General features: G+C 36.9%; 1 protein-coding gene across 4 annotated transcripts in view; it reads right to left on the bottom strand.

Annotated features, from left to right (window-relative positions):
• Positions 1–11,470, bottom strand: part of NPAS3 (neuronal PAS domain protein 3) — an 848,226-nt gene that overhangs the window by 720,632 nt on the left and 116,124 nt on the right. For 3 of the 4 annotated variants that reach the window (XM_032242687.1, XM_032242685.1, XM_032242684.1), the window contains exon 2: positions 10,509–10,598. The exons of the other annotated variant lie outside the window; for it this stretch is intronic. In XM_032242687.1, the coding sequence (XP_032098578.1) occupies positions 10,509–10,598 (90 nt within the window). The remainder of the gene's footprint in view (positions 1–10,508; positions 10,599–11,470) is intronic. 4 annotated transcript variants of the gene reach the window in all.

Here is an 11,470-nt window from a genome sequence, read left to right on the forward strand (position 1 = left end):
AAAACATTTATGTCCTGCAAATTTCTCCTGAACAGACCCAATAAAGGTGTCTGTGATACAAGTGAACCAAACTTGCCACCAGACTCTTGTAAAAATATACTCTACTTAAAATCTGCTGGCCCATAATTTTATTTTTCTAGTCTTCTCTTCCCAGAGGCATTTCCCAAGTTCCATGATAAATTAAAAAATAAAAACCACAACATCCTTTATTCCTACCAGCATCATATAAATTGTTACTACCTCTGGGCAAGCAGCAATCAGAAAAGAGGGCAAACAATCTTGCTATCAGATGACTGCACCAATCATGAATTTTACAAGCGCTCAGGAATACCCTCGACCTTCCATCCTCATCCCTGCTGGATGTTTCTCCAAAACTCTCCTTTTAGAACAGTGGTACCATGAATACCATTGCTTTCATTGATAGTGATTCAAGACTTAGGACACGCAATGAATTACTCTAGGGGATGAGAAGTGAAGCTGCTGCTTCTCATTTTCCTCTTGCAAGCCATCAGGCAGTTAGGGAGTCCCTGGAAAAGCATGCTGCTTTCCCTGGAAGTGAGCAAAGATTCCCCCTGCAATTACTAGAAAATGCATTATTCACCAATACATCCAGATGGTGCCTAAAGCACACAAGACAGGATGCTTTGTGCCCGACCAAGTCATGCTCATTCAATTTTACTCCTAAAACAGTTTTTCAAGTGGAGTTGAAGAGAGGAAGCAAAGAGAAGAATCATCAAAAAGGCTGTATACCTTCCAGTGTCAAGGCCAAGGCATGCAGTTGGCTATGATTCACTGTAAGCACCCCTGACAGGCAATAGTCAGGAAAATGATGCTGTTATGAAAGCTTATGATGGTTGAAATGCAAGTAATGAGAATTGCTAGTAAGAGAAATAAGGCCTCTTCTCATTGGTAACATATGAGAACAAGCAAAGAACAAGGCCCAAAGATCCTTTATAACTGGGCTGAGGGAGGGGAAGGCAAATTAGGATTTAAATAAGATGTGGTGATAGTCTATTTAATCACATAAATCCCAAGCACCCAATTCCAAATAATTCTCAAACTGATATATGAATCACAAGGTCTCAAATTTGCCAATGAAAAAATTACTCAGCAATGCTTTCGTTACATGCTGGTCAGTGAACCAAAATCCTCGAAGGACCCAGCCCTCTCTCTGCTTTAAGAACTACATCTAGACATCTCAATGCTAAAAACAGTCAATAAAATTATTTTTAAGCAACCTAGAGGATGATGCAGAAGACATGGGAAGTGTCAGGATGTTGGAAAGCAACCAGAAAACTCCATCTAATAGCTTAACTTTTCATACATGGATGTATCTGACCTAAGAAAGCCATATGTTTCTTTCACCCACCAGACCTTTCTCACCACTAGCTTCATTGTATAACTGCAAAACTATTTCCACATTTAAATGTGTACTATGTCTAGATAAAAATAAATATTAAGGTGGTAAGGAAAGGTTTTTCTGCTGAAAATCCTATCACTAATATCATTAGTTCTCGCTTGAATTTAAATTCAAACAAATTCTTTTGAAAACAAAAACAAGTGTTAAAAATCCTGAATTTCAATACAAACCACAACAGGAAAAAAAAATGTCACATCAGAAATGAAATCTCTGTGGAACAGTTTATCTATGGAAACTGACCATATAGCTTCCAGCTTCCCCCAAATTAAGTTGCTCATATACAAATTAGAACACTTGGTCCCAGACATTTCCCAGCCGAGTCAGGTGTGGATGGATTCACAAGAAAATACCTATATACATGGATATACAGCTATATAAAATGTTATTCATAGACACACACACCATTTTATGGAAGACTGCAAGCATAGCCACCAAACTGTTAGCAGTGGTGATCTACGGGTGGGATAATTACAAAGACATTGATGTTCTCTCTTTATGCTTACCTGCGTTTGCTAAATGTTCCAGAATGAAAATGTATTGCATCTCTATTCAAAAAGAGCTTTTGCAAGGGAAGAGGATAAACGTTATGATGTAACTAATCTAGGATTACCCTTCTTCCCCCGCCCGCCATTCACCAGTCCAGAGCCATGACATTGGGTCTGGTGAAAGAAATTCCAGGAATATTCCATCAACACAAGTTGAAGGCCCAGCAAATCCTCCTCTGTGAGTTCAAAGCTAACACAAATCCAAAGCCATTTACAGAGCAGAGGACAGGGAACCCCTAAATTGGCAGAAAAACACATGGAAATAAAAGTTATGAGTAGGGTCAAGTGGAAACCATAATCTCATTCCATTGTTGCTGGTAGGACAATTAAGAGAGGCATATTAATTGTTCTTCTTCTCATTAAAAGAAATGTCTTGTTGCATATTTTTTCTTACTATAAAGATACTGCTTACATACTTATAAAATAATACAGATCATAATACTATATATAAATGGTTTTTTGATAATATGTATTTTTCATAAGGAAAATTATAGTGTCTTAAATTTCATAAAATTATAAAATGTTCTTATGTATTAAATTAATTTCTTTTAACAGATATCCTGATAGTCACTAAAATTCACAATGATTTCCTTGAATGGAACACTGTACTTTGATGTGAAAATGGAACTTCTTATTTATATTGCATAAATCATAGTAATAAACAACAAGTATAACACACAATTCAGAGTGTGTTCCCTTCGGAACGTGAAGTTCTTCAACATCTCTATAGTGACAATGACTTTTCTTGCTGGTGGTTGAATGCTTATTATTTCCATTTTGCAGATAATAGTTCCATGAGGTTAAGAGTTCTACAGTAAGTTAGATGAGCAACAAGGTAGTACTCATTTAATAAATGTTTATGCCAAGCACCATGATTAGTGTTTTTGTGGTTTAGACCTTAGGTTCTGAAGTCAGATAGCCTGAGGTCTAAAGAAGAGGTCAGCAAACTTCTTCTATAAATGGCCAGGCTGTAAATATGTGCAGCTTTGTGGGCCATATGGTCTATGTCACTACTGCTCAACTATACACTTGTAGCAGGAACGGAGTCACAGACAATACCTAAATGAATGGGTATGGATATTTTCCAATAAAATTTTATTTACAAAAATGGGGGGGTAGATTTGGCTAATAGGCCCTAATTCAGTGATACTAAGCCTAATTCCACCACAAATGAATGGGTATGGCCATGTTCCAACAAAACTATACAGAAACTAGGAGCTTGGGGTTAGATTTGGCTAGTGGGTCACAACTGGGTGATGCTAAACCTAATTCCACCAGATCCTACCTTCTTAACCGTGAGTGAGTTCCGGCAGCTCTGTAAGTTTCTGTCACCTTATCTGTAAAATGTGGCCATAATCATACTAAGGCATAAGTTTATTGTAAGGATTTTTTTAATGTGTGTTATGCCATTAGCCCAGTGCCTGACATTGGCATCTGGTAACAGATCAGTAATGTTAATTATTATCACCAGCCTAATCATTACATTCATCCTCAAAACAACCTCTGAGGTATTGTTTTCCCCTACTTTTAGAAATAAGCAAACAGAAGCTTAAAGTTAAGCAACTTAATCACTGTCCCACATATAATAGATAATTGTGGGGCTAGGATCAAAGCCAGATCCATTTCCATGAGATTTAACCACCGCTAGCAGTGACTAAACACTGCTGCATGGACTTAATGGTTTAAAATGGCTTGCTCACAGTCAAAGAACAAAGCATAATTATTCCACTCTAATGCATAAACTAAATCCAAAGATTCACTAAAGACACATTTCTAAACTCAATACACAGAAAAAGCTGTTCCTAAGGTGAGGAGAATTTACTAAAACCACAGTTTATGTATAAGTTTGCTGTAGTATTTTTAAAGTCTGGGCACAAGCACATTAGTATCACTGACTCTCTGAAACCACCTGTTAGCGATTTTTGAACGCTGCTGTTCAACAGAATGCCTACAAAAGGTTCATTGTGGTGCTACACCTCTCACCTTGACCTTTACCTTCTGTTCTCAAGTTTCTAGAGGTCACATACATACTGCAGGTGTGTCACCAACAAATTATTTTTAAAAATCTAGGTAGTCACTTCTCTCATAATGAAAATATACACTCCGGTGAAGGCAATTAATATTCTTTCATTCTAAATCATGCTGCCTGTGACTACCCATTTTTACTCTCTGGCATTCATTTATCTTGAATTAAAAGTGCTCTGTGAGGGGAAAGGCAGACGTGGGCACCTCAAGCCAGGAAAAGCAATGAGTTTGTAGACAGATCCTGAACCCGATTTCACACTGGGAGAGTCCTTCAAGATATTTATCAATAAAAAACAACTTTAAATGAATAAACAGCACAATTTTACATTCTTTCTTACAAAGCAAGTTAAAAGTGCCATGAAACAAAGAGGAGGAGAGGAAGCGGTAGGACACTCCCACAGCAGCCTAGGACCTAATCCACCTCCAGGTTGATGCTTCTCTAAGACACAGCCTTTGTCACACTCCTGAACACTCCTGCGAGGGCTCTCCCAGGACAGCAGTCCTCCTGGATCTCAGGCCTCTGCTCTCCCTGTCCAGTCTCACCTCCTGTCACCATTCCCCAGCCCTCCACTGCTGCCTGTGCCCTTTGCAACTTGTCACACCAGAAATGCCTTTTAGCCCAAACCACTGCCTCAGGTTCCCTCCCAAGCTCAGATAGCTCCTCCTCCACCATGAAGACCTTGGGCTCCCTGCACTATTAAAAATGTCCCCTTCGTGGTGCTGCTTGCATAGTTGGCACTTATTTCTCTTGAGGCACTTCTCAGGCAGAATGCCAATTACTTATTGATATCTCAGTCTTCTAGGCTTCTAGAGAGCGGAGGTTTTCTTAGTCACTTCTGAATAAGTCAGTTAGTGTAGAACAGTTCATGTAGAAAAGCACCTGACCTGTGGGTGATGATTAAAATATATTTGTTGAATGAATGAATAAATTCGCTCACTTCTAAGCTAGTCTAGAATAAGCCCTAAATAATACACTTTCATTCCATCCACATTACCAAGATATGCTACTTCAAGTTATTTACAGGCAAAAGCATTGGTGTGATGCTAAAATTAACTGGAAGAAACCACCAGAAACCATGCTGAGGTCTGAATGGCATGATGTGGAAATTAAAATTCATTTGGATATCGAAAGGCTTGAAGCAGTTCTCGCTACAAAGTTCAACGTCTGTTTAACATGTTTAACATTAGAGCTCTTTATGAAGTTCATGTTATATTTCTAACTCTTTCCTTGATTCTTTGTTATTCACTGATCCTAACACAACTGGCATAAGTTGTTCTATTGTGGGGGTGAGGGGAAGATGACTGTATAATAGCAATCAGTCAATCAGGTTAAACAACCAGCAAAAGAATTCATTCCTGCTGCTGGAGCCTCCCTGACCTTTCCCTTTCCTTCAGCATAGGTGACCATCTTCCCCCTAGCAGAATCCCTGACAAGGCGCCTGTCTTGTTCACTTTAATTGGGATAACACGTGAAAGTGGTTAGCACTCTGTCTGCTACAAGAGAGCTGATACAGACTAGCACATTCCCCTCTTCTTCACTCATTCTCCTCTTCTCTTCCCTGTACCTTGTTAATTCCACTCTTTTGGGTGTGAATTCAAATCTATGCTTCTTGGCCAAGGCCAGCCTTAACGCTATACTGAGTAGAATACGCACATTCTGGATTTGTATTTTCAGGGAAGAAAGAAACTTTCCTCTAGCCCCAAATGAATTTCTGCAAGACCTGTCAAGGTGTCTGAAATTATTCTATTGAAGAAAACTACCAATTCTCTCGAATTTGCTCACCTGGAGTTGCTTATGTAAAGGCAAATCATCCTGAGAACAGTGACTTTGTCAGTTAAACAACACTTGATCTGCAGTGAGGGACAGAGGCAATCACAACTCCATGCCAACGAGGCACAGGTTTCAAACACTAACCGGGTGTCCAGGCGGAATGATTTTCACAAAGGTGAAAAGGGGGCTTGGAAAAGGGTGGGGTTCCAAGGGATGGAAAAGACAGTAAAAGACAAACTTTACAATTTTGCCAATGCCTCTTCTGCTTTCAATGACAACTATCTAAACCCACTACAAACACCTTCTCAAACAGGGCTTCTCAATCTTGGTTACACTTGGAGTCTAAGAATCCTGGATTAAACCCCTCTGTATAAAATAGGTACTGCCACGCCTATTACAATTGCATAGCACGTGCTCAATAAACATTAGTAATTGAAGCTGCAGTCTCAGACTGACTCCATCTTTTCTAAATACTGGTGAATGGATTGTTCTTGAACAAAGCTTTCAATCCCTCTATGGCAGTGTCCAACTATATGGCTGAACTGCAACTTAAGTTTTGAGGTTACAAACACCTAGGTCAGCTGACTCTTTCCTATTTATCTTTCCTCACTATCTAATATCCTTCTTAACTTAGGTGACTTCCTCTGAACTTATTACTACTATTCCATCTCATACCCATGAATATTTTCTTTCAAGTTCAATCCAGGAATTCAGTACTTTTAGAGACTGAGGCGGGAGGATGGCTTGAGCTCAGGAGTTCGAGACCCACCTGGGTAACATAGTAAGACCTTGTCTTCTACTTTAAAAAAAAAAAGGCAGACAGGGTGGCATGCACCTATAGTCTTAGCTACTCAGGAGTAGGAGTTCGAGGTTGCAGTGAGCATGATTGCACCACCGCCTAGGCAAGAGACCAAGACCCTGTCTCTAAATAAAAAACAATAAAAATAAAATTCAAAGTTATAGTTGTTACAGAGAGGGTGTCTTTTCTCCCTCTCCCTTTTAGATTACCTATGCTACTTTTACTTTTATATTTGAAAATATTTTTATAAGGTTGACTACTGTTTTAATTTGAAAAGAACTTTTGCATCTTCCAGTCAAATCCACTATTTTACAAATGTGTTTGCTAAAACAGAGACATTACTGTAAATTATAAAAGACAGCTGAAAAGGAGAGGAGGGGTCTGAGACCCCAAATTTTTAATACTTAACAAGATAACTGCCTAACTTAAAAAGATACAATTTGAAAAATATTTACGATATGACATATATGTTTTAAAAACACTATATACCTATCCTTTACCAAAAACCTGATATCACCAATGAACCTTGAAATTTTAAATTGAAAGTATCATAAGCATTTAACATAAGAAGTTAGACTGTAACTATTACTATTATTTTAACTATATTATTTTAACCTTTAAAACTATTAATCACAGGTTTTATATTCCTGCTTGCTTTAAACTTTCATTATTGAAACAACTGTCTAATCACTTAAATAATTACCAATAAAATCTAAGTGCAACATAGAAAATAATGTTTTTAAATATATAATTCACAGTAATTATAAAACCATAGTTGGAACAAATATGAGCAACAATATGCTGGTAAATGTTTAACAATCACTCAGGGCTTAGAAAGCACCAGAATTGCAATATTTTCCAATTTCCATGGTGCAAATACTTTCTCCAACTTCAAGTTACTAACGTGAGGCCAGAAATAACAAAGTGAGAAAGAGGTGCATACAATTGCCTCTCACAAACACATCCAAGTTGGCTCCAGCACATTCCTGAATATGAGAGACCAAACAGTGTAGCCTCCTCATTCCTGAATGCTTTTCATAAGACTGACCATTTCTTTCTTTATAATCCAGTGTTCCCTAAACACAAAGTGACAACATCTATACATTATTCTGTTTATACATTTACCTACTCAACTCTATTATGGTGGCTTCCATTCTTTTTCGATATGAAACACAGTAGAAACACATATTACCTCATGATCTACCCAGTATACACATATGTGTAGTTATACATACACATACACAAATAGGAAACTAAAACAGGAGCCTCACAAAATAAGAAACATTCTTACTAAAATGCAATGCAATAAATTTTTCCATTCTCTTCTATTTCATTTCTAAAATTAGGATCTTGATCCACTGAATTGGATTCATATCCAACTATTTGAATAGTAACCCAGAGATAGAAAAACGTGGCTGTAATAGACTATAAGCTCATTGAAGATAGGATGATATGTCATTTGTCTGTATCTACTCCTAAATCTAGTAGTAATTATTGAGGCCCAAGGACGTTAAGTAACTTGCCCAAAGATGCATCTGCTTTCAGGGATAACAATCCCTCCAGGCAAGTGATAATTCACACCACAGAATCAGAAAATTTATGGCTTGACAGGAAAAGCTAGAGGATCTTCCAAAACAGCTACCCCTTTACCAGAAATTGATGTAGAAGTGTTTGTAAAATTGTATTGACTCCATCACTGATGAAAGTGTAGCCCTTTACTCACTGTGGCCATGTGACCCTGACTATTTGCCTACATCTCCCTGCTCTTGATAATATTCACCTCGAGAGTGTGGAAAAACTGCTCATGCTTTTTGCAATAAATTTAAATCTTCTAGGGAAAATAGCTATATAAATGCTCATGAATAATAAGTATATTATATAGAATAAACATACTCCGTATATAATATACATTAACACTAGCTTTCTAATAACCAGAAGCCAAAAACGTAGTTAGAGAAAATAGGAAAATAAAATTGGAATCCACAGCCTTTTCTCTTCAGTGTGCTTGTGTACCACATGCTTTTTTATAGGTGCTATTAAATGTACACTATAGTTTCAAGACAATTCAGATAAGCATCTTCACTAAAATACACAACACCATTAATCATCTCAGTGACAGTGCTCCAATTTAACATCTTGGGGATTTCCTCCCCTTCTTCATCATTTATTTGCCAATATTTCCTTGTTATGAATATCCCCCTAGTGACTTTCCCTGGCAGTCACAGCTGTGCTGCCTACTGTGTCTACCTTGACTACAAATAACACCAATTCTTTAAAAAGCAAGACTTTGAGATGATTCCTACAGCAGAAGGAAAGCCTTACTATGCGCCAAATTCCTGGTGGCCTCATTTGGGCTCCTAATTGACAAATCTCAGTCTCTAAGCCAATAGTAATTTCAGACACACGAAACTGGCTTAATTATAAATAAACAACAGTTGATTATTGATCTGCACTTATTTGAATGGTCAGTAATCAAATGCTGCTTTTATATGGTCCTTAAAGGACCCCGTTCCTATACAACAAAAGGATTCTTCAAAGTATACATGAATCACAAGAAAGCCATAAAATCACTAATAAATTACAAAAACCTGGCCACCAAGAGCCACAATAAATGACTCACAGATAAATACTTTTTAAAAATGATCATCAGTAACAATTTTGCATCATGATTACACCAGTTCTGATATCTAGATAGTGAGATATCAAGAAATAAAGCCAAAGATAACTACATGTATGTAGATAAGGTACAGTGATATAGTCACCTAAACCATGCGAGGCAGGGAACAGTCCCAGTTTCATCCCGTATCCGTTTTGTGTCTATTTCAGAGAGCAGCCTTCACAGCCACCAGAATTTCTGATCTTTTTAAAAATGGAAACCATGAAAGGAAGTGCTCTACAACCAGTTGGAGGAGTACATGAAAGTAGGACTCACCAGCTTGCATTCAGAAAGGATTTTTAAGGAAAAAAGTGGTACTTTTATTCAATAGTGACACTACTACAAAAGAAGTTCAGAGTATGAAGACAAAAACACAACAAAGTATATTTGCAAAGTATATCCAGAAAAAATAATGCCTTCAGTGGAATTATGTTTACATTACTTTACATTTTCTATAGAAGAATTTAATTAAAGGTTAATGTTGCTTCAATCAATATTCATAACTTTTCTGGAAAGTATACATATCATCTTTTGGGGGAAGAATTCCAACCAGATTACTGTTTTTGAAAAAAAAAAAAAAAACTTTCTTCACAGCAAAAGCAATACAAGTCAAACTGGTGATATATTAAAATGCCATTTCCTCTCCAGAGCAGAGTGTTTACTTCAGTGATAGTAACAACACCTCGTTACCCAAAGAGCAGATTCTGTTAAGTAATGGACAAAGCAAATGGCAGCAAAGACAGAGGACTCAACTTCAATTTAACTGTCCTGTAAGGTACATAGTAATTAGCTGCAAAGCTCTGAAATCTTAGCTAGCATGTTAAGTCTGCTACATGACAGTATAATTTGACTTCTTAAAGGATTATGCAAATTACAACTCATCATTCCATTACAGGATTGAAAAAAAGTGACAGCTAATTTATACATAACACACCTTTCAAATCCCTAAGATGCGTAGCACCTGTGCAATGTATTTTGCTGAGATTTTCTTGCATATAAGTACTTGTTTATTGCAATATAAAGAAGCTTACCTAAGAGCTTTAATACAGTTGTTAAAAAAATTTTTTTAGACCACAATTTCAAAAAAAAAAAAATAAACATCTTTTTCTGTCTTGATCTCAGAGGCAAATTGTTTTGCTTGGTTTTGTTTGGTTTGGTTTGATTTTTTATTTTCTCTCCCCCACTAAATTAGATAAAAAGAAGTTTTCAATACAAGGATATTTTTGAATAGCTGGCAACCACAAGCACTGATGTACGAGCCAGAAGGAAGACTCACAAAGATTTCAACATACTTCTGGTAGGTAGATTCACAGTAGATTCCGTCATATCTGTAGATTTTCCTACATTCTGATTGGTTGGGCAGAGGATGCTGGGCAGTTATTCTGTAGAGGCATCAAAAACAGATAGACATGACTAGAGATTCTCTACAGTCAACTGGAATGCAGGATAACAAGTATGTTGAAATTCAATATATTTTGCTTTTTACGCTTTTGAGCTCTACACACAATTGCAATGTGTACATACATTTTAGAACATTAACTTCCACTTTTAGAAAACTGCAGTCAGAGAAAAGCAACTTTTTCAGTTCTGCATCAGGACAGTTTTTTGTTTTGTTTTGTTTTTAATCTCAGAGTCATAAAAGTGGAAGAAAAGAGACATAGGTCTAAACCTTAACTCACTCTTCAATTCCCATCATTATATTCTAAAGGAAATGTTAAAAACAAATGTCATTAGTGTTTTTGTTATAGGATTGTCATTAGTTCAATCATGCATTACCGTAGTAGGCAACTATAAATTAGCTATAAAACCTTGGTGATGTTAATATATTTTTCAGCTCTATTCATTTATATAGAGTTTGCTATGGACTTCTGAAGATACAGCTTACGGAACTAAACCCAATTAAGGATGAAAACACAAGCAAGGCTATCGGGAACATGGGTTAGATGTTAACAGGCACCTGAGATGAGCTGATTACAATGGCTCCAGGTTTCTTCGCAGTTAAGGCAAAAGGGGGGAAAGCTTACACAGTTTTCATCTGTATTACTTAAGCATATAAATTCATCTGGAACTCCTTGCATCATATAGATATAAAAATGCTGAGATGTGTTTTCTGACCATTTCCTTCCATTGGAAATCCCTTCATTCAGGGAAAAAAAGTATTTAAAGAATCTATCACATCATAATTTAAAGGAAAGTCATGTCGTTTAATCAATACACAATATCAGTAAGAATATCAATCCTTTCACTCTAATAC

This window comes from Sapajus apella, unplaced genomic scaffold (genome assembly GCF_009761245.1).
Source record: "Sapajus apella isolate SASKATOON/1434 unplaced genomic scaffold, GSC_monkey_1.0 scaffold50, whole genome shotgun sequence".
NCBI lineage: Eukaryota > Metazoa > Chordata > Mammalia > Primates > Cebidae > Sapajus > Sapajus apella.